Here is a 24,833-nt window from a genome sequence, read left to right on the forward strand (position 1 = left end):
CTCGCGGGTCATTTTCGGAACGTAACCCCCGCGATAAACGAGGGATTACTGTATTGCTATCTAGGCCAAAGTTCATTCATTGTGTCTGCTGGCATTACAGAGGCACAGAAAACAGAGCAGTGGAGAATGTCTCTCTCTCTCGTCTCTCTCTCTCTCTCTCTCTCTCCCTCTCTATCTCACTCTCTCTGTTTCTCTCTCTCTCTCTCCCTGTATCTCACTGTCTCTCTATCTCTCTCTCTCTCTCTCTGTTTCTCTCTCTTTCTCTCTCTCTCTCTCTCCCTCTCTCTCTCTCTCTCTCTCTCTCTCTCTCTCTCTCTCTCTCTCTCTCTCTCTCTCTCTCTCTCTCTCTCTCTCTCTCTCTCTCCCTCTCTCTCTCTCTCTTTCTCTCTCTCTCTCTCTCTCCCTCTCTCTCTCCCTCTCACCCCAGTCAGTGTGCTAGCTTCCTAAAATGGCACCCTATTCCCTATTTAGTGCACTACTTTTGACCAGGTAGTGCACTATAGAGGGAATAGGGTGTCATTTGAGACGCATCCTGTATCAGCACTCAGAAGAGACGGGGCCCTATGTGGTGTGAAACAGGAAGGGGCTTGGGCTGTCATGTCACTTATGAGTAACACTGTCATAGAGCATTTCTTAGAAGACTTCTGTGTTGCTAGATGCTAGTTGCTAGTTGCTAATGCTAGTACAGATAGATGCTGATGCTAGTACAGATAGATGCTAATGCTAGTACAGATAGATGCTGATGCTAGTACAGATAGATGCTAATGCTAGTACAGATAGATGCTGATGCTAGTACAGATAGATGCTGATGCTAGTACAGATAGATGCCGATGCTAGTACAGATAGATGCTGATGCTAGTACAGATAGATGCTGATGCTAGTACAGATAGATGCTGATGCTAGTACAGATAGATGCTGATGCTAGTACAGATAGATGCTGATGCTAGTACAGATAGATGCTGATGCTAGTACAGATAGATGCTAATGCTAGTACAGGTAGATGCTGATGCTAGTACAGATAGATGCTGATGCTAGTACAGATAGATGCTGATGCTAGTACAGATAGATGCTGATGCTAGTACAGATAGATGCTAATGCTAGTACAGGTAGATGCTGATGCTAGTACAGATAGATGCTGATGCTAGTACAGATAGATGCTGATGCTAGTACAGATAGATGCTGATGCTAGTACAGATAGTTGCTAATGCTAGTACAGGTAGATGCTGATGCTAGTACAGATAGATGCTGATGCTAGTACAGATAGATGCTGATGCTAGTACAGATAGTTGCTAATGCTAGTACAGGTAGATGCTGATGCTAGTACAGATAGATGCTGATGCTAGTACAGATAGATGCTGATGCTAGTACAGATAGATGCTGATGCTAGTACAGGTAGATGCTGATGCTAGTACAGGTAGATGCTGATGCTAGTACAGGTAGATGCTGATGCTAGTACAGGTAGATGCTGATGCTAGTTGCTAGTTGCTAATGCTGATGCTATCTTTCATTGACACCCAGGCTTTTTCAAAGGGGGGACAGCGGCATTACATTCAGACAAATATTGATGTTGAAAGAATGTGGTTTGATTTAACAATCTATTGAAAATGGTTTGTTTTCATGAACCACTTTTGCTTATTCAGGCTAGTTGCTAGTTGCTAGTGCATATATGCTTGTCAGTTTCCATGAGAGAGAAATGGTTAGGGTTGAGGGTGTCACTCTGTCACCTCAGAAAGGATGACAGGTTGGGGTTTCAGCGTAGGTCGGCCGCGCAACCCCATAACACGTCAGGTGACAAAACGGAATGGTGGGATCTGAAATAAAGGTTCCTACAACACAGTCATCCTGCGACACCACCGAATGAATGACCTCAGCTTTGCAATTCCAGAACCCCGGGACAACACCGAATGAATGATCTCACCATCATAGTTCCAGAACCCCGGGACAACACCGAATGAATGATCTCACCGTCATAGTTCCAGAACCCCGGGACAACACCGAATGAATGACCTCACCATCATAGTTCCAGAACCCCGGGACAACACCGAATGAATGACCTCACCATCATAGTTCCAGAACCCCGGGACAACACCGAATGAATGATCTCACCGTCATAGTTCCAGAACCGCAATCGGAAATAATGTGACTGAGCACAATTCAATTCACATCATGGAAATAAAACTACGTGTGTGTGTGTGAGTGTGCGTGCGTGCGTGCGTGCGTGAGCGTGCGTGTGTGTGTGTGTGTGTGAGTGTGCGTGAGTGAGTGTGCGTGCGTACGTGTGTGTGTGCGTGCGTGCGTGTTTGTGAGTGTGCGTGAGTGAGTGTGTGTGAGTGTGCGTGCGTGAGTGTGGATAGATAACATCAGTCATCAGAACGGTTTTCTTAATGTCACTTTATTCACTCATAGAACTTACAGATCTTCAACTGTAAGAAATAACTCTTTATATTCCAAGAGAAAAGCATTTTCTATATAATAAATAATACATATTAATTAACAAAATAGATTCCTTTTGATTCATGAAAAATAAATACTCTTTTGACAATGATAAATAACTTAATAATAGATTAAATAACTTAATAATAGATTAAATAAATTAATAATAGATTAAATAACTTAACAAAATAAATAGAGTTTTATATCAAGGAAATATGTAACTTCAATATGTATCTCCACTGTGTCTCTGGGGGGAAGTCAACTTGTAAGTCGCTCTGGATAAGAGCGTCTGCTAAATGACTTAAATGTAATGTAAATGTTTCCCCGAGGTACAGATCTAGGATCAGCTGCCCCTCCCCCAATCCTAACCTTCACCATTAGAGGGGGAAATGATAAACTGACCCAGGATCAGTATCTAGGGGTAACTTCCCCCTACACCTAGCCTTCACACTAGACACGGTTGGTCATCTACATGATGCTTGAGTTGATCCTCTGGGCTTGCCGTCTCTTCCTGCGGTTGTCCTTCTTCAGCTGGAACTTCAGGGCCAGTTCGGAGGCTTTCTCGTAGATGGTAACCAACTCGGACAGAGCCTTCCCCTGGACTGTGGGGTCACTGGTCTGAGATAGAAGATACAAGTATTAACTATCATGTTATCAGTTCATCAGGTGTCACTGGTCTGAGATAGAAGATACAAGCATTAACTATCAGGTTATCAGTTCATCAGGTGTCATGATGATGGTGTCTATACAGTAGACTATACTACAGTCATGATGATGGTGTCTATACAGTAGACTATACTACAGTCATGATGATGGTGTCTATACAGTAGACTATACTACAGTCATGATGATGGTGTCTATACAGTAGACTATACTACAGTCATGATGATGGTGTCTATACAGTAGACTATACTACAGTCATGATGATGGTGTCTATACAGTAGACTATACTACAGTCATGATGATGGTGTCTATACAGTAGACTATACTTTGGTTTGGATTTGGTTTTACTTAATTAATTATCCGTACTGGCCAATGATGATAATGGTGAACCTGACCTAACCAAAACAGTTCATGTTATGAAGACATTTTGTGACGTTTTTGTTCGTTTTGGACTTCTGCAAGTGTGTTTTTCCAGCTGTTCAGGCACACAACATTTTTTCTTGAGGCAAGCCCGAAGTCGGTAGTCGAAGTCTACGCCCCCTCGTCTGTGATTGGTCACCAGTAGGGATTCTTCAATGAAGTATCTTTTGTCATTGAACGAGACACGACTCGTCCTCATGAACATTTGTTTTCACTTGAGATGTACTGCACCAAACATCGTAGTCAGATGCAAAATTAAAAAAGATTTTCTCAGCAAAAACGTCAAAATTAATAACATATTCCTTGAGTTACTGGCTACGGCGTCTCAAAATGGACAAACAGTACTATTGCAACTTTTTTCTCGTCTTCAATCGAAGTTCTTTTAAGTGAGTATATGCGAGTGTAACAGTATAACTTTAGACCGTTCCCTCGCCCCGACACGGGCGCGAACCAGGGACCCTCTGCACACATCAACAACAGTCACCCACGAAGCATCGTTACCCATCGCTCCACAAAAGCCGCGGCCCTTGCAGAGCAAGGGGAACCACTACTTCTAGGTTTCAGAGCGAGTGACGTCACCGACTGAAAGGCTGCTAGCGCGCACCACCGCTAACTTTCCTAGCCATTTCACATCCGTTACACGAGCACACACGTTTGGTTGTAAATGACACAAGCCACACTCGTCTACAGGGACTAAAGGCACCAACGTGCTGCAGTTCGGCCAAACTCGACTGGGTGGCAGCCGAGCGGCAGCATGTCGATAACTTTAGTCACTGCTGACGAGTGTGGCTTGTGTCATTTACAGGCAGAGAAACAAAACAAATAATAGATTGAATGAAGATGTGTGGAAGTAGACTAAACCAGATCTGTCTACAGTAAGTTGGTCTTCTTCGCCATGGAGGGAAGCTCACCTTGACGGAGGGAAGCTCACCTTGACGGAGGGAAGCTCACCTTGACGGCCTAAAAGGTTAAATTATTGATTGAGTGATTGATTGATGCTGTGGAGGGAAGCTCACCTTGACGGCCCAAAGGGTTAAATTATTGATTAAGTGTTTTATTGATTGATGCTGTGGAGGGAAGCTCACCTTGATGGTTCACAGGGTTAAATTATTGATTAGGTGTTTTATTGATTGATGCTGTGGAGGGAAGCTCACCTTGACGGCCCAAAACGTTAAAGTATTGATTAAGTGTTTTATTGATTGATGCTGTGGAGGGAAGCTCACCTTGACGGCCCAAAGGGTTAAATTATTGATTGAGTGATTGATTGATTGATTGATTGATGCTGTGGAGGGAAGCTGACCTTGATGGTTCACCGGGTTAAATTATTGATTAAGTGTTTTATTGATTGATGCTGTGGTGGGAAGCTCACCTTGATGGCCCACAGGTTCTGCAGGTGTGTCCTCAGCTCAGGTATCCTCCCCAGGAAATAGTGTTTCTGGGTCTCCTGAACCTTCCCCTTGACCTGGTCCAGCCTCTCCCTCACTTCCTGGTCCCCAGTCTGGTTCAGCATCTGACTGAAGATACTCAGATACACGTCCAGAACCACACTCATCAACACCCTCCGCTCACTGTCCTGAGGGAGGGAGGGAGGGAGGGAGGGAGGGAGGGAGGGAGGGAGGGAGGAAAGGAAGGAGTGTGGGAAGGACGGAAGGAAGGAAGGAAGGAAGGAAGGAAGGAAGGAAGGAAGGAAGGAAGGAAGGAAGGAAGGAAGGAAGGAAGGAAGGAAGGAAGGAAGGAAGGAAAATACTTTTAATATCTTGAAACGTAGTTTTGTGTCCAGCCTAGCCCAAGGGTAAGCTGTAGTTCCACATTGGTGATGTTAGCCTGAAGGGGATAACAATGTGTAACTATATATCTTACCTCAAACGTGTCCTTGGGGAAAACAGGGTTCCCGTTGAACAGCTGGTCCTTGGAGATCTTCTGAAAGAGCAAGACATGATGACAATCAGTGGTGTTGCTTTTCTCCTTCAACTTGGTGCAGTTTATTGCGTATAGTGGGCTCTTCTACCCCTAATCACAAGTATAGTGTCTGTCAGACCTGGGCTAAATACGTCAAATAACTTAAAATACATCATTTAGTTTGTCCGGTACAATGGCAACAATGGAGTAGTCCCAAAAGTGCAAACTCCAAGCTACATCTAAGCTAAAGCTCACCTCAGATGGAAGTATTTGAGCCAGGTCTGGTGGCTATGGGCCTACCTGGAAATGCACTGTTATGATGATGTCATCATTTTCTGTTTCATTTCAGTCTCACTGACAAGTCTTTCCTGCTTGGGCAGGAAGTGTGTAAGTCCTCTTGGTTTTAGTCAAACATTTTATCTCTAACTCATCAACATCCAATGTTCTCCCTGTTATGTCCTACTGTTGACCTCCCATTAGGAAGGAGATCTCCCTGTTCTGTCCTACTGTTGGCCTCCCATTAGGAAGGAGATCTCCCTGTTCTGTCCTACTGTTGGCCTCCCATTAGGAAGGAGATCTCCCTGTTCTGTCCTACTGTTGGCCTCCCATTAGGAAGGAGATCTCCCTGTTCTGTCCTACTGTTGGCCTCCCATTAGGAAGGAGATCTCCCTGTTCTGTCCTACTGTTGGTCTCCCATTAGGAAGGAGATCTCCCTGTTCTGTCCTACTGTTGGCCTCCCATTAGGAAGGAGATCTCCCTGTTCTGTTCTACTGTTGGCCTCCCATTAGGAAGGAGATCTCCCTGTTCTGTCCTACTGTTGGCCTCCCATTAGGAAGGAGATCTCCCTGTTCTGTCCTACTGTTGGCCTCCCATTAGGAAGCAGGAGTCTAAAGTTTGCTGATGCAAACACAGCCAGTAGAGGCCAATCAGCTGTCGCGTCTGTCTGTCTGTCTGTCTGTCTGTCTGTCTGTCTGTCTGTCTGTCTGTCTGTCTGTCTGTCTGTCTGTCTGTCTGTCTGTCTGTCAGGAGAAACCCCTGTTAGCCCAGTTAATAATGTGTATGATACTTACATAGTGGCCTTTCAGTTTGTCTATGTTGCTCTTCATGGTATTTGATGTGTACTGAGCAGCATTACTCCATCCTAAAGTCATCCAGCCCATCAAGCAGAAACACATCACAGCCCTTGATAACACATCCATGGTCCTCAACCTCACGCTGAAGATCCCTCAAAGCTCAATAGTCCTCAATCGCTGTACGGAAACTTCAGTCAAAGTCCTTGACTTGAGTTGACTTAACGAGACCGCCTTGTATCTGACACTACCCAAGTCTTGTTCTTCTGTGTCTGTCTGACTGATGCTGAGGCTAAGACAGACAAGTATTTATATAGTCGAGGCAGAGGCAGAAACGATAGAGGTGTGAGGTTGTGGGTTCTCTGACTGAGCGAAGTTTCCTTTAAATCAAACACCAACACACGGCCGCTCAGTAACACCTTTTTTTGCAGCAGATCATGGGGTCTTGGGTTGGAATCCCTAGGAAACAGGTAGTTATGACACATTCTGGGGAAGTTCTTTGGTGATGCAATTAAGTTCAGGTTGGTATGCATGTCTGTTGACTTCTGTGTTGATAGAGGACAGAGCCCTGTCTGTTGACTTCTGTGTTGTTAGAGGACAGAGCCCTGTCTGTTGACTTCTGTGTTGTTAGAGGACAGAGCCCTGTCTGTTGACTGCTGTGTTGCTGCCCTGTCTGTTGACTTCTGTGTTGCTAGAGGACAGAGCCCTGTCTGTTGACTTCTGTCTTGTTAAAGGACAGAGCCCTGTCTGTTGACTTCTGTGTTGATAGAGGACAGAGCCCTGTCTGTTGACTTCTGTGTTGTTAGAGGACAGAGCCCTGTCTGTTGACTTCTGTGTTGTTAGAGGACAGAGCCCTGTCTGTTGACTTCTGTGTTGTTAGAGGACAGAGCCCTGTCTGTTGACTTCTGTGTTGTTAGAGGACAGAGCCCTGTCTGTTGACTTCTGTGTTGTTAGAGGACAGAGCCCTGTCTGTTGACTTCTGTGTTGATAGAGGACAGAGCCCTGTCTGTTGACTTCTGTGTTGCTGCCCTGTCTGTTGACTTCTGTGTTGCTAGAGGACAGAGCCCTGTCTGTTGACTTCTGTGTTGTTAGAGGACAGAGCCCTGTCTGTTGACTTCTGTGTTGTTAGAGGACAGAGCCCTGTCTGTTGACTTCTGTGTTGCTAGAGGACAGAGCCCTGTCTGTTGACTTCTGTGTTGATAAAGGACAGAGCCCTGTCTGTTGACTTCTGTGTTGCTGCCCTGTCTGTTGACTTCTGTGTTGCTAGAGGACAGAGCCCTGTCTGTTGACTTCTGTGTTGCTGGAGGACAGAGCCCTGTCTGTTGACTTCTGTGTTGCTGCCCTGTCTGTTGACTTCTGTGTTGCTGGAGGGACAGAGCCCTGTCTGTTGACTGCTGTGTTGTTAGAGGACAGAGCCCTGTCTGTTGACTGCTGTGTTGTTAGAGGACAGAGCCCTGTCTGTTGACTTCTGTGTTGCTGGAGGACAGAGCCCTGTCTGTTGACTTCTGTGTTGCTAGAGGACAGAGCCCTGTCTGTTGACTTCTGTGTTGCTAGAGGACAGAGCCCTGTCTGTTGACTTCTGTGTTGTTAGAGGACAGAGCCCTGTCTGTTGACTTCTGTGTTGTTAGAGGACAGAGCCCTGTCTGTTGACTTCTGTGTTGCTAGAGGACAGAGCCCTGTCTGTTGACTTCTGTGTTGCCACAGTAGATGATAGTTGCTAGTTGTTAGTTAGTTAGTCCTGATGCTAGTACAGATAGATGCTAATGCTAGTACAGATAGATGCTAATGCTAGTACAGATAGATGCTAATGCTAGTACAGATAGATGCTAATGCTAGTACAGATAGATGCTGATGTTAGTACAGATAGATGCGGATGCTAGTACAGATAGATGCTGATGCTAGTACAGATAGATGCTGATGCTAGTACAGATAGATGCTAATGCTAGTACAGATAGATGCTAATGCTAGTACAGATAGATGCTAATGCTAGTACATATAGATGCTGATGCTAGTACAGATAGATGCTAATGCTAGTACAGATAGATGCTGATGCTAGTACAGATAGATGCTAATGCTAGTACAGATAGATGCTAATGCTAGTACAGATAGATGCTGATGCTAGTACAGATAGATGCTAATGCTAGTACAGATAGATGCTGATGCTAGTACAGATAGATGCTAATGCTAGTACAGATAGATGCTAATGCTAGTACAGATAGATGCTGATGCTAGTACAGATAGATGCTGATGCTAGTACAGATAGATGCTGATGCTAGTACAGATAGATGCTAATGCTAGTACAGATAGATGCTGATGCTAGTACAGATAGATGCTAATGCTAGTACAGATAGATGCTAATGCTAGTACAGATAGATGCTGATGCTAGTACAGGTAGATGCTGATGCTAGTACAGATAGATGCTGATGCTAGTACAGATAGATGCTGATGCTAGTACAGATAGATGCGGATGCTATCTTTCATTGACGCCCAGGCTCTTTCAAAGGGGGGACAGCGGCATTACATTCAGACAAATATTGATGTTGAAAGAATGTGGTTTGATTTAACGATCTATTGAAAATTGTTTCTTTTCATTAACCACTTTTGCTTATTCAGGCTAGTTGCTAGTTGCTAGTGCATAGATGCTTGTCAGTTTCCATGAGAGAGAAATGGTTAGGGTTGAGGGTGTCACTCTGTCACCTCAGAAAGGATGACAGGTTGGGGTTTCAGCGTAGGTCGGCCGCGCAACCCCATAACACGTCAGGTGACAAAACGGAATGGTGGGATCTGAAATAAAGGTTCCTACAACACACTCATCCTGCGACACCACCGAATGAATGACCTCACCTTTACAATTCCAGAACCCCGGGACAACACCGAATGAATGACCTCACCGTCATAGTTCCAGAACCCCGGGACAACACCGAATGAATGACCTCACCGTCATAGTTCCAGAACCTCGGGACAACACCGAATGAATGACCTCACCGTCATAGTTCCAGAAGACTGCTGTGTTGCTAGATGCTAGTTGCTAGTTGCTAATGCTAGTACAAATAGATGCTGATGCTATCTTTCATTGACACCCAGGCTCTTTCAAAGGGGGGACAGTGGCATCACTTTCAAACAAATATTGATGTTGAAAGAATGTGGTTTGATTTAACAATGAGTCACTTTAGCTTATTCAGGCTAGTTGCTAGTTTCTAGTGACACCCAGGCGTTTTCAGTTGTATCACTTTCACACAAAATGTAATGAATGTAGTATTATGCTCTTCTGCAATCATAAGTACATTTTCACCCCTGTAATCTCCAACTGGCGTCTCCAGAGCTGCACTCTGTTGAAGGAGGCTCCCACATATAAATACAACCCAGAGAAGCCAAGGCAGCATGACTCAGTGGTATATCCATCTCATCAATGGCATTTGTGGGTGAATGTGTCAACTTTACACTGGAACTCAACAGATGCTTGTCAGTTTCCATGAGAGAGAAATGGTTCATCTCTAGTATTGAAGGTGTCAGTCTGTCACCTCAGAAAGGACAACAAGTTGGGCTTTCTGTGTACGCGCAACCCCAATACACGTTAGGTGACAACACGGAAATGTGGGATCTGAAGTAAAGGTTCCTACATCACACTCATCTCAGGACACAATCATGTGAATGATCTGACCTTTACAGCTCCAGAACCACAATCTGAAATAATGTGACTCAGCATAATTTCATTCACATCAAGAAATCAACTGGTTGCCTTCTACATCCATTATTAAAATGACCCAGAATTAATAAAATGACTCACATTAATTAAGACGAAGAGAATTAAGAAATAACAGCACTTCAGTAACATAGAATCCTAATTGGAAACTGGATAAAACACATTTTAAAAAACCAGACTCAAGACATGTAACAGGATATATTTTCAGGAGAATTTATTCCCAGGATATAAATACAGTACATTTGATCCATTGATTGTGAACTATGATATTAAATAGTACTACATTACCACTGTTATAGGACCAATGGAAATTCCCTTCATACAAAGTTGATAAATATTCACAAACTATAAATACTAACATTATCTCTTTGCACTTAAATTTAAAATAAATATGTTAAATGATGTTTAAGTTAAATAAATAGCACCGTGAACAAGCATGGTGACCAGTAGGTGAGGAAGCTGTGAGACAGTTGTTAAGTTTACGTTGGGAAAGTGACTGTTTCTACCTTTCTTCAGGTGTCCATTTGTCCTGTTTTTGACTGCACTTTAAGATCATATCATTCAATTCATGAAAACACGGCCATTTCAGGTAATATATGAAATGATATGGATTAATTTACTTCTACCCGATGCCTTTAATGAAGGTGTTCGGTTGTGTTTTTATTTCTGCAGGTTTTGCGCTTGAAGTGGATACCGGTAGTGAAATGACATCACACTTTCCTAATGTATTACAGTCTGTCGTCTCCTCTGTCTTCAATCAGTCAGTTGGTGGTTCTGTCTGGTCTCAGCCCTGTGTGGGGTTCTTGACTCTCGGATGGAGAATGGTCCCCAGCTGGGAAGCTCTCTGGTAGACCACTTTGAACTCGTTCACAGCCTTCCTCTGGACAACAGCATCATTGGTCTAAACAGAAGTGACAACATACATTTAGAGAGACGTCATTATCTTGACCTGACCAGTGGAGTGTCCACACTTGGAAGACGGCATTCAGACAACAATGGACTTTTAAAACTATGAGACGCACAAGCACACATTTACTCTCTCTATCTCTCTCTCTCTCTCTCTCTCTCTCTCTCTCTCTCTCTCTCTCTCTCTCTCTCTCTCTCTCTCTCTCTCTCTCTCTCACACACACACAATTTTTCTTAAATCCTGACTCATCACAAATGGTACCACATTCCCTATGTCCAATGCAATGCCTATAGGGCTCTGGTCAAAAGTAATGCACTATATAGGGAATAGGATGCCATTTGGGATGTAAACAGAATAAGTGAATAACTTAGTTTAGTCTGTTGACCTTAATGTCCTTCAGATGCTGTATCTTCATCTTCACTCTGTCCTGGTAGTAGCTCCTCTTCAGATCCTCCACCTTCCCGCGGAGTCTGCTGAGGCCCTGCTTGACTTCCTCTGGATGGTTCTCCTTCAGCATGTTGGAGAAGATGTTTAGGTACACGTCCAGAGTGGCATTCAGGAGCAGCCACTGTTCATGCTTCTAATGGAGAGAAGACCACAAAAGGAGAGAGAGAGAGAGAGAGAGAGAGAGAGAGAGAGAGAGAGAGAGAGAGAGAGAGAGAGAGAGAGAGAGAGAGAGAGAGAGAGAGAGAGAGAGAGAGAGAGAGAGAGAGAGAGAGAAGGCACACCATTAACAATGAGTACGTCCTCAGTACATGTGACAGCAGGTTGACAGGGCTAGCAAGTTGAATCTACAATAGCAGGGCCAGCAGTTTGAATCTACAATAGCAGGGCCAGCAGGTTGAATCTACAATAGCAGGTTCAGCAGTTTGAATCTAAAATAGCAGGCCAGCTGGTTGAATCTAAAATAGCAGACCAGCAGTTATAATCTACAATAGCAGGGCTAGCAGGTTTAATCTACAATAGCAGGGTTAGCAGGTTGAATCTATAATCGTAGGGCTACCAGGTTGAATCTACAATAGCAGGGCCAGCAGGTTGAATCTACAGTAGCAGGGCTAGCAGGTAGAATCTATAATAGCAGGGCCAGCAGTTTGAATCTACGGTAGCAGGGCCAGCAGGTTGAATCTACAATAGCAGGGCTAGCAGGTTGAATCTACAATAGCAGGGCTAGCAGGTTGAATCTATAATAGCAGGGCCAGCAGGTAGAATCTACAATAGCAGGGCTAGCAGGTTGAATCTACAATAGCAGGGCCAGCAGGTAGAATATACAATAGCAGGGCTAGCAGGTTGAATCTATAATAGCAGGGCCAGCAGGTAGAATCTACAATAGCAGGGCTAGCAGGTTGAATCTATAATAGCAGGGCCAGCAGGTAGAATCTACAATAGCAGGGCTAGCAGGTTGAATCTATAATAGCAGGGCCAGCAGGTAGAATCTACAATAGCAGGGCTAGCAGGTTGAATCTACAATAGCAGGGCTAGCAGGTTGAATCTATAATAGCAGGGCCAGCAGGTAGAATCTACAATAGCAGGGCTAGCAGGTTGAATCTATAATAGCAGGGCCAGCAGGTAGAATCTACAATAGCAGGGCCAGCAGGTAGAATCTACAAGTAATGTTGGCTTTAAAACGGAAAAATCCAACTATGTACAGAACTTTTTGAGTTCAGTAACATTTGTTGAAAAACTGAAATGAATATGAGATATTTACCTCAAACTTGACATCAAGCTCTACCATGAGCTCTAAGAAGATAGGTTGGCTGACCAAGTTGGTGTCCAGCAGATTCTGAATAAAATGAGTACATTTGACATTTAGCACACAGACTCAAACAGAGTTTTAAGAACAACTTATCATATAGATCTTGTCTTTTTCTAAATGTCTACATTTAGAATTTTGAAAATACATCCCTTTAATTTACTGCTTTCGCCATCACAATCAAAGGACGTTACTCAGGCCACCTTTCAACCTCCTCCCCCTATTAGACAACCTCACAGTAGTCTATGGTTCTCTCTGGTGGTGGGAACTACTGTAACTGTGGACATCATAGCCCACATCTAACCCTGGGGGGGCTTTGAACATTTGCATGAAACTTTGAGACCCAGATGAAGAAGTGATAAAATCCCAAGACGTCTGTAAATTGACTGTAAGTTTCTTGTTTGTCATCTGCTGAAGGCCAGGAGAAGGGAACCTCTCAGTAGTACAGGACAGGACTGTCATAGTACCACATGCATTGGGCATTATAAGATATTATGAACCGGGCGGGTTGAGCCCTGAATGCTGATTGGCTGAAAGCTGTGGTATATCAGACCCTACATAAAAAAAATACTTATTTAAGGTTCTAGTTACATTGGTAACCTCTTTATAATAGCAAGAAGGCACCTCAGGGGGTTGTGGTATGTGGCCAAAGTAGTGCACTATATACTGAATAGGGTGGTATTTGGGACATATCCATGACCACAGACCAGAGAAATCAGTTTAAACAGGTTTAAGGCTTTCTATTGTAACTCACCAAAGGGCCTTTCAGGGTTTTGATGTCCTCCTCCATGTTTTCGGACACGAAGCTGGACCCAAGTTCAGAGCCAGAGTGGTGGGGGCGTCCCAAAACCACTACAGAGCAGAATCCCAAACATACTAACACAACAAGATCCAGGGCTGAATTCATATTATTATCCTGGTTACAGCGGCTCACGTTCTTTCAATCCACAGAACAAAAGCCCCGTAAAATATATCAAAATACGCCCTTGAGAAGTCTTTTGAAGTCTTTGAGAAGTCTTGTGAAGTCTTTGAGAAGTCTTTTGAAGTCTTTGAGAAGTCTTTTGAAGTCTTTGAGAAGTCTTTTGAAGTCTTTGAGAAGTCTATCAAGGAGTCCTTTTAGAGTTAAGCTGTGGAGTCTCTGTTGACTGTACCTGTCTGTAGATGGAGTGTCAATGTGAGTCAGTAATGGTGGCCTGGTGTCTCTCTGGGGTGTATTTATATGTGAGACAGAGAGCTGTGCAGCAGCAGAGTTTGCTGGAGACAACGATGATGGTTAGAGGTTACAGAGGTTTTGGGGTTTGTGGGTTCCTCTTCTCGGTAGGTTTCCTTTAAATCAGAGGTGTTCTGCTCCTAAATGGGTGGCTCTTCCTCAATACCCCCCCCTCCAGCTACCTCAGATCAGGTCATTTTGGAGGGATTTTTTGGAAGGGCCACTACGGGGGTGGGGGAGCGGGGTGAGTGAGTCAGTTTGGTGAGTGAGGTGAAGAAGAACAAGGTTGGTATCTAGAAACCTATTTGGTTCCAGGTAGAACCATTTTGAGTTCCATGTAGAACCCTAGAACTCTAGAACCTAAAAGGATGTTTCGGCTGTCCCACGAATAACCGTTTTTGGTTGCAGGTAGAACCATTTTATATATATTGATATATTGACAGAAAGCTTCAATTCTTGTTAATCTAACTGTGCACTCTCCTCAAACAATAGCACACCATTCGTTCACTGTAAAAGCTACTGTAAATTGGACAGTGCAGTTAGATTAACAAGAATTTAAGCTTTCTGTCCATATATCTATGTCCTGGGAAATGTTCTTGTTACATACAACAACATGCTAATCGCTAATTAGCATACGCTCAGCAGTCCACGGAGAGGACACTGATCCTGAAGTTAAGTAGTACTTTAAAGTATTTCTACTTAAGTACTTTACGGCACTGTGTATGTTATATGGGAATTGTACTGTATATGGTAACCATACTTTGTCACCCTGTGCAATAGATAGACAATCATGGAACGTGAGCACTAACAGTAACCAGCTGTGGTTCAACCACCAGAGACATGTCTAAATACCTACCACCTCCACTACCCAGAGACATGTCTAAATACCTACCACCTCCACTACCCAGAGACATGTCTAAATACCTACCACCTCCACTACCTAAATACCTACCACCTCCACTACCCAGAGACATGTCTAAATACCTACCACCTCCACTACCCAGAGACATGTCTAAATACCTACCACCTCCACTACCCAGAGACATGTCTAAATACCTACCACCTCCACTACCCAGAGACATGTCTAAATACCTACCACCTCCACTACCCAGAGACATGTCTAAATACCTACCACCTCCACAACCCACAGACATGTCAAAATACCTACCACCTCCACTACCCAGAGACATGTCTAAATACCTACCACCTCCACTACCCAGAGACATGTCTAAATACCTACCACCTCCACTACCCAGAGACATGTCTAAATACCTACCACCTCCACTACCTAAATACCTACCACCTCCACTACCCAGAGACATGTCTAAATACCTGCCATCTCCACTACCCAGAGACATGTCTAAATACCTACCACCTCCACTACCCAGAGACATGTCTAAATACCTACCACCTCCACTACCCAGAGACATGTCTAAATACCTACCACCTCCACTACCCAGAGACATGTCTAATACCTACCACCTCCACTACCCAACATTATCATGTCTAAATACCTACCACCTCCACTACCCAGAGACATGTCTAAACACCTACCACCTCCACTACCCAGAGACATGTCTAAATACCTACCACCTCCACTACCCAGAGACATGTCTAATACCTACCACCTCCACTACCCAACATTATCATGTCTAAATACCTACCACCTCCACTACCCAGAGACATGTCTAAATACCTGCCACCTCCACTACCCAGAGACATGTCTAAATACCTACCACCTCCACTACCCAGAGACATGTCTAAATACCTACCACCTCCACTACCCAGAGACATGTCTAAATACCTACCACCTCCACTACCCAGAGACATGTCTAAATACCTACCACCTCCACTACCCAGAGACATGTCTAATACCTACCACCTCCACTACCCAACATTATCATGTCTAAATACCTACCACCTCCACTACCCAGAGACATGTCTAAACACCTACCACCTCCACTACCCAGAGACATGTCTAAATACCTACCACCTCCACTACCCAGAGACATGTCTAATACCTACCACCTCCACTACCCAACATTATCATGTCTAAATACCTACCACCTCCACTACTCAGAGACATGTCTAAATACCTACCACCTCCACTACCCAGAGACATGTCTAAATACCTACCACCTCCACCACCCAGAGACATGTCTAAATACCTACCACCTCCACTACCCAGAGACATGTCTAATACCTACCACCTCCACTACCCAACATTATCATGTCTAAATACCTACCACCTCCACTACCCAGAGACATGTCTAAATACCTGCCACCTCCACTACCCAGAGACATGTCTAAATACCTACCACCTCCACTACCCAGAGACATGTCTAAATACCTACCACCTCCACTACCCAGAGACATGTCTAAATACCTACCACCTCCACTACCCAGAGACATGTCTAAATACCTACCACCTCCACTACCCAGAGACATGTCTAATACCTACCACCTCCACTACCCAACATTATCATGTCTAAATACCTACCACCTCCACTACCCAGAGACATGTCTAAACACCTACCACCTCCACTACCCAGAGACATGTCTAAATACCTACCACCTCCACTACCCAGAGACATGTCTAATACCTACCACCTCCACTACCCAACATTATCATGTCTAAATACCTACCACCTCCACTACCCAGAGACATGTCTAAATACCTACCACCTCCACTACCCAGAGACATGTCTAAATACCTACCACCTCCACCACCCAGAGACATGTCTAAATACCTACCACCTCCACTACCCAGAGACATGTCTAAATACCTACCACCTCCACTACCCAGAGACATGTCTAAATACCTACCACCTCCACTACCCAGAGACATGTCTAAATACCTACCACCTCCACTACCCAACATTATCATGTCTAAATACCTACCACCTCCACTACCCAGAGACATGTCTAAATACCTACCACCTCCACTACCCAGAGACATGTCTAAATACCTACCACCTCCACTACCCAGAGACATGTCTACATACCTACCACCTCCACTACCCAACATTATCATGTCTAAATACCTACCATCTCCACTACCCAGAGACATGTCTAAATACCTACCACCTCCACTACCCAGAGACATGTCTAAATACCTACTACCTCCACTACCCAGAGACATGTCTAAATACCTACCACCTCCACTACCCAGAGACATGTCTAAATACCTACCATCTCCACTACCCAGAGACATGTCTAAATACCTACCACCTCCACTACCCAGAGACATGTCTACAGACCTACCACCTCCACTACCCAACATTATCATGTCTAAATACCTACCATCTCCACTACCCAGAGACATGTCTAAATACCTACCACCTCCACTACCCAACATTATCATGTCTAAATACCTACCACCTCCACTACCCAGAGACATGTCTAAATACCTACCACCTCCACTACCCAGAGACATGTCTAAATACCTACCACCTCCACTACCCAGAGACATGTCTAAATACCTACCACCTCCACTACCCAGAGACATGTCTAAATACCAACCACCTCCACTACCCAGAGACATGTCTAAATACCTACCACCTCCACTACCCAGAGACATGTCTAAATACCTATCACCTCCACTACCCAGAGACATGTCTAAATACCTACCACCTCCACTACCCAGAGACATGTCTAAATACCTACCACCTCCACTACCCAGAGACATGTCTAAATACCTACCACCTCCACTACCCAGAGACATGTCTACATACCTACCACCTCCACTACCCAGAGACATGTCTAAATACCTACCACCTCCACTACCCAGAGACATGTCTAAATACCTACCACCTCCACTACCCAGAGACATGTCTAAATACCTACCACCTCCACTACCCAGAGACATGTCTAAATACCTACCACCTCCACTACCCAGAGACATGTCTAAATACCTACCACATCCACTACCCAGAGACATGTCTAAATACCTACCACCTCCACTACCCAACATTATCATGTCTAAATACCTACCACCTCCACTACCCAGAGACATGTCTATATACCTACCACCTCCACTACCCAACATTATCATGTCTAAATACCTACCACCTCCACTACCCAGAGACATGTCTAAATACCTACCACCTCCACTACCTAAATACCTACCACCTCCACTACACAGAGACATGTCTAAATACCTACCACCTCCACTACCCAGAGACATGTCTAAATACCTACCACCTCCACTACCCAACATTATCATGTCTAAATACCTACCACCTCCATTACCTTGTCAGTTGAATGCATTCAGTTGTACAACTGCCCTGGTCTAAAGTAGTGCACTACCCTATGGGCCCTGCTCTAAAGTATATCACTACCCCATGGGCCCTGCTCTAAAGTAGTGCACTACCCTATGGGCCATGGTTTAAAGTAGTGCACTACCCTATGGGCCCTGGTCTAAAGTAGTGCACTACCCTATGGGCCATGGTCTAAAGTAGTGACCTACCCAATGTGCCCTGATCTAACGCAGTGCACTGCCCTATGGGCCCTGGTCTAAAGTAGTGCACTACCCCTATGGGCCCTGTTCTAAAGTAGTGCACTACCCCTATGGGCCCTGGTCTAAAGTAGTGCACTACCCTATGGGCCATGGTTTAAAGTAGTGCACTACCCTATGGGCCCTGGTCTAAAGTAGTGCACTACCCCTATGGGCCCTGGTCTAAAGTAGTGCACTACCCTATGGGCCATGGTTTAAAGTAGTGCACTACCCTATGGGCCCTGGTCTAAAGTAGTGCACTACCCTATGGGCCCTGGTCTAAAGTAGTGCACTACCCCTATGGGACCTGGTCTAAAGTAGTGCAATACCCAATGTGCCCTGGTCTAATGCAGTGCACTGCCCTATGGGCCCTGGTCTAAAGTAGTGCACTACCCCTATGGGCCCTGATCTAAAGTAGTGCACTACCCTATGGGCATTGGTCTAAAGTAGTGCACTACCCTATGGGTCCTGGTCTAAAGTAGTGCACTACCCCTATGGGTCCTGTTCTAAAGTAGTACACTACCCCTATGGGCCCTGGTCTAAAGTAGTGCACTACCCTATGGGCCCTGGTCTAAAGTAGTGCACTACCCTATGGGCCCTGGTCTAAAGTAGTGCACTACCCCTATGGGACCTGGTCTAAAGTAGTGCACTACCCTATGGGCCCTGGTCTAAAGTAGTGCACTACCCCTATGGGACCTGGTCTAAAGTAGTGCACTACCCCTATGGGCCCTGGTCTAAAGTAGTGCACTACCCCTATGGGTCCTGTTCTAAAATAGTGCACTAAATAGGGAATAAGGTGCCATTTGGAACATATCCACTTGTTCAACAGCCTCTTATCTCTTTTACCTGAAATAACTTTGACAACAGCCTTAACAGCGTTTTCAGGACCATCTGCAATGGAGGACGTGTAGAGAGGAACTGCATTGGCCAGAGTGGAACACAGTGCATGATGAAGGGCTTGGAATACAAGAGAAGATGAAGTGGCCTGTTCCTTATCAAGTGCCCTGTCTGGCTCAGTTGGTAAAGCATGGTGCTTACAAAGCCAGGGTTGTGGGTTTGATTCCACAGGGGACCAGTACAGGAAAAACATAATGTGTCTACTCACTACCAGTCGACCTGGAGTTGGTGTGATATATAGGAGGTAACCTGGGCTGAGTTGGTGTGATATATAGGAGGTAACCTGGGCTTAGTTGGTGTGATATATAGGAGGTAACCTGGGCTGAGTTGGTGTGATATATAGGAGGTAACCTGGGCTGAGTTGGTGTGATATATAGGAGGTAACCTGGGCTGAGTTGGTGTGATATATAGGAGGTAACCTGGGCTGAGTTGGTGTGATATATAGGAGGTAACCTGGGCTGAGTTGGTGTGATATATAGGAGGTAACCTGGGCTGAGTTGGTGTGATATATAGGAGGTAACCTGGGCTGAGTTGGTGTGATATATAGGAGGTAACCTGGGCTGAGTTGGTGTGATATATAGGAGGTAACCTGGGCTGAGTTGGTGTGATATATAGGAGGTATCCTGGGCTGAGTTGGTGTGATATATAGGAGGTAACCTGGGCTGAGTTGGTGTGATATATAGGAGGTAACCTGGGCTGAGTTGGTGTGATGTATAGGAGGTAACCTGGGCTGAGTTGGTGTGATATATAGGAGGTAACCTGGGCTGAGTTGGTGTGATATATAGGAGGTAACCTGGGCTGAGTTGGTGTGATATATAGGAGGTAACCTGGGCTGAGTTGGTGTGATATATAGGAGGTAACCTGGGCTGAGTTGGTGTGATATATAGGAGGTAACCGGTGCTTAGTTGGTGTGATATATAGGAGGTAACCTGGGCTGAGTTGGTGTGATATATAGGAGGTAACCTGGGCTGAGTTGGTGTGATATATAGGAGGTAACCTGGGCTGAGTTGGTGTGATATATAGGAGGTAACCTGGGCTGAGTTGGTGTGATATATAGGAGGTAACCTGGGCTGAGTTGGTGTGATATATAGGAGGTAACCTGGGCTGAGTTGGTGTGATATATAGGAGGTAACCTGGGCTGAGTTGGTGTGATATATAGGAGGTAACCTGGGCTGAGTTGGTGTGATATATAGGAGGTAACCTGGACTGAGTTGGTGTGATATATAGGAGGTAACCTGGGCTGAGTTGGTGTGATATATAGGAGGTAACCTGGGCTGAGTTGGTGTGATATATAGGAGGTAACCTGGGCTGAGTTGGTGTGATATATAGGAGGTAACCTGGGCTGAGTTGGTGTGATATATAGGAGGTAACCTGGGCTGAGTTGGTGTGATATATAGGAGGTAACCTGGGCTGAGTTGGTGTGATATATAGGAGGTAACCTGGGCTGAGTTGGTGTGATATATAGGAGGTAACCTGGGCTGAGTTGGTGTGATATATAGGAGGTAACCTGGGCTGAGTTGGTGTGATATATAGGAGGTAACCTGGGCTGAGTTGGTGTGATATATAGGAGGTAACCTGGGCTGAGTTGGTGTGATATATAGGAGGTAACCTGGGCTGAGTTGGTGTGATATATAGGAGGTAACCGGTGCTTAGTTGGTGTGATATATAGGAGGTAACCTGGGCTGAGTTGGTGTGATATATAGGAGGTAACCTGGGCTGAGTTGGTGTGATATATAGGAGGTAACCTGGGCTGAGTTGGTGTGATATATAGGAGGTAACCTGGGCTGAGTTGGTGTGATATATAGGAGGTAACCTGGGCTGAGTTGGTGTGATATATAGGAGGTAACCTGGGCTGAGTTGGTGTGATATATAGGAGGTAACCTGGGCTGAGTTGGTGTGATATATAGGAGGTAACCTGGGCTGAGTTGGTGTGATATATAGGAGGTAACCTGGACTGAGTTGGTGTGATATATAGGAGGTAACCTGGGCTGAGTTGGTGTGATATATAGGAGGTAACCTGGGCTGAGTTGGTGTGATATATAGGAGGTAGCCTGGGCTGAGTTGGTGTGATATATAGGAGGTAACCTGGGCTGAGTTGGTGTGATATATAGGAGAGTTCTTGTAAAAATTGAAAATTTACATCCCCAATTCTGTGTCCCAAATGGCAACCTATTCCCTACATAGTGCACTATGATATGGGCCCTGGCCAAAAGTAGTGAACTATATAGTTAACATGGTGAGATTTGGGATACAGTGAGAGTCTGAGTTTTCACACTGTAAGCATTACTAGAAATTGAAGGTGTCTAGCAGCAAAGTTATTTCCAAACCACAGTGAATTGTCTTACCAAGGTAAAAGTGTCTCTGTGGCTGCTACACTTTCTGAATTTCCCACAGGAAGTATGATGCTGTGTAAGACTCAGCTATTTCTACCAAAATGAAAGTATATCTCTTATCTTGATCTAATCTATTCTTTATGTCATGTCATCTTATCTTTATGTCATGTTATCTTATCTTCACCTTTATCTTATGTTATCTTATCTTTATGTTATCTTATCTTTATGTTGTCTTATCTTTATGTTATCTTATCTTATCTTCACCTTTATCTTATGTTGTCTTATCTTTATGTTATCTTATCTTTATGTTGTCTTATCTTTATGTTATCTTATCTTCACCTTTATCTTCATGTTATCTTATCTTTATGTTATCTTATCTTTATGTTATCTTATCTTTATGTTATCTTATCTTTATGTTATCTTATCTTTATGTTATCTTATCTTCACCTTTATCTTTATGTTATCTTATCTTTATCTTTTATCTAATCTAATATATTCTTTATGTTCTTCATGTTATGTAATCTTATCTACACCTTAACTTATGTTATCTTAATCTTATCTTTACGTAACCTTATCTTCATGTTATCTTATCTTTATGTTATTTTATCTTTGTCTTATAGATTAAATGAAATACAATATTTGTATCATAGAATAATAGAAAACAATGGAATGGCAATACTTTATTAATGTTGTCAATCAATGTTGTTATCCAAAATGGTTTGTCAAAATGTTTATTGGGATGGATTTGATCAATTCTTTACGAAGGGTTAAATGATCAACTGACAGAGAGAGATACAAGTTATTTCTGTCCAACCACAAAGGGGATTACTTGTCATCATACTGCTGATGTAACTGATACCCACATAGGGCCTTTCTTCCAGTCAGTCAGTCACTGATTATAGAAGGAGAACTGTTTCCTCCAGTCAGTCAGTTCTGAGAGAAGGAGAAATGTTTCCTATAGGCTCTGAGGCCATAGTGCCATACGTGTTGGTGGAGAATATCTCAGTAAAGCAGTCTGTGGTTTGCTGCTGTCTGACTGAGTCTAACTGAATTATGCTCAGACAGTGCAGGCAGGCTACCAGTGGCAGGATACCAGTGGCAGGCAACCAGTGGCAGGCAACCAGTGACAGGCAACCAGTGGCAGGCAACCAGTGGCTGGATACCAGTGGCAGGCTGCAGCTGTGCAAGTAATTTGTTTATTGTCCTGTCAGTACAGTCCTGTAGGTATGATATTGTCCAGTAGATTCAGGAGTTACTGAGTGAGTCTAGTAGATTCAGGGGTTACTGAGTGAGTCTAGTAGATTCAGGAGTTACTGAGTGAGTCTAGTAGATTCAGGAGTTACTGAGTGAGTCTAGTAGATTTAGGAATTACTGAGTGAGTCTAGTAGATTCAGGAGTTACTGAGTGAGTCTAGTAGATTCAGGAGTTACTGAGTGAGTCTAGTAGATTCAGGAGTTACTGAGTGAGTCCTGTAGATTCAGGAGTTACTGAGTGAGTCTAGTAGATTCAGGGGTTACTGAGTGAGTCTAGTAGATTCAGGAGTTACTGAGTGAGTCTAGTAGATTCAGGAGTTACTGAGTGAGTCTAGTAGATTTAGGAATTACTGAGTGAGTCTAGTAGATTCAGGAGTTACTGAGTGAGTCTAGTAGATTCAGGAGTTACTGAGTGAGTCTAGTAGATTCAGGAGTTACTGAGTGAGTCTAGTAGATTCAGGAGTTACTGAGTGAGTCTAGTAGATTCAGGAGTTACTGAGTGAGTCTAGTAGATTCAGGAGTTACTGAGTGAGTCCTGTAGATTCAGGAGTTACTGAGTGAGTCTAGTAGATTCAGGGGTTACTGAGTGAGTCTAGTAGATTCAGGAGTTACTGAGTGAGTCCTGTAGATTCAGGAGTTACTGAGTGAGTCTAGTAGATTCAGGGGTTACTGAGTGAGTCTAGTAGATTCAGGAGTTACTGAGTGAGTCCAGTAGATTCAGGAGTTACTGAGTGAGTCTAGTAGATTCAGGAGTTACTGAGTGAGTCTAGTAGATTCAGGAGTTACTGAGTGAGTCTAGTCTAGTAGATTCAGGGGTTACTGAGTGAGTCTAGTAGATTCAGGAGTTACTGAGTGAGTCCTGTAGATTCAGGAGTTACTGAGTGAGTCTAGTAGATTCAGGAGTTACTGAGTGAGTCTAGTAGATTCAGGAGTTACTGAGTGAGTCCTGTAGATTCAGGAGTTACTGAGTGAGTCCAGTAGATTCAGGAGTTACTGAGTGAGTCTAGTAGATTCAGGAGTTACTGAGTGAGTCCAGTAGATTCAGGAGTTACTGAGTGAGTCTAGTAGATTCAGGAGTTACTGAGTGAGTCTAGTAGATTCAGGAGTTACTGAGTGAGTCTAGTAGATTCAGGAGTTACTGAGTGAGTCCTGTAGATTCAGGAGTTACTGAGTGAGTCCTGTAGATTCAGGAGTTACTGAGTGAGTCTAGTAGATTCAGGAGTTACTGAGTGAGTCCTGTAGATTCAGGAGTTACTGAGTGAGTCTAGTAGATTCAGGAGTTACTGAGTGAGTCTAGTAGATTCAGGAGTTACTGAGTGAGTCCTGTAGATTCAGGAGTTACTGAGTGAGTCTAGTAGATTCAGGAGTTACTGAGTGAGTCTAGTAGATTCAGGAGTTACTGAGTGAGTCTAGTAGATTCAGGAGTTACTGAGTGGGTCTAATAGATTCAGGAGTTACTGAGTGAGTCTAGTAGATTCAGGAGTTACTGAGTGAGTCTAGTAGATTCAGGAGTTACTGAGTGAGTCCAGTAGATTCAGGAGTTACTGAGTGAGTCCAGTAGATTCAGGAGTTACTGAGTGAGTCCAGTAGATTCAGGAGTTACTGAGTGAGTCTAGTAGATTCAGGAGTTACTGAGTGAGTCTAGTAGATTCAGGAGTTACTGAGTGAGTCTAGTAGATTCAGGAGTTACTGAGTGAGTCCAGTAGATTCAGGAGTTACTGAGTGAGTCCAGTAGATTCAGGAGTTACTGAGTGAGTCCAGTAGATTCAGGAGTTACTGAGTGAGTCTAGTAGATTCAGG

At 44.1% G+C, this 24,833-nt stretch overlaps 2 protein-coding genes across 2 annotated transcripts; both read right to left on the reverse strand.

Annotated features, from left to right (window-relative positions):
• Positions 1–2,655: 2,655 nt before the first annotated feature.
• Positions 2,656–6,743, reverse strand: LOC139533387 (interferon gamma 1-like). The gene is made up of 4 exons (XM_071331430.1): positions 6,486–6,743; positions 5,377–5,436; positions 4,886–5,089; positions 2,656–3,051 (listed from the first exon to the last, which is right to left on the reverse strand). Exons 1-4 carry the CDS (start codon positions 6,612–6,614, stop codon positions 2,902–2,904), a joined length of 543 nt encoding a protein of 180 aa, XP_071187531.1. The 5' UTR covers positions 6,615–6,743; the 3' UTR covers positions 2,656–2,901.
• Positions 6,744–10,567: 3,824 nt separating this feature from the next.
• On the reverse strand, positions 10,568–13,871 carry LOC139533388 (interferon gamma 1-like). Its single transcript, XM_071331431.1, has 4 exons — positions 13,600–13,871; positions 12,801–12,875; positions 11,481–11,675; positions 10,568–11,089 (listed from the first exon to the last, which is right to left on the reverse strand). Exons 1-4 carry the CDS (start codon positions 13,750–13,752, stop codon positions 10,973–10,975), a joined length of 540 nt encoding a protein of 179 aa, XP_071187532.1. The 5' UTR covers positions 13,753–13,871; the 3' UTR covers positions 10,568–10,972.
• Positions 13,872–24,833: the final 10,962 nt, after the last annotated feature.

Source organism: Salvelinus alpinus, chromosome 11 (genome assembly GCF_045679555.1).
Source record: "Salvelinus alpinus chromosome 11, SLU_Salpinus.1, whole genome shotgun sequence".
NCBI classification, from domain to species: domain Eukaryota; kingdom Metazoa; phylum Chordata; class Actinopteri; order Salmoniformes; family Salmonidae; genus Salvelinus; species Salvelinus alpinus.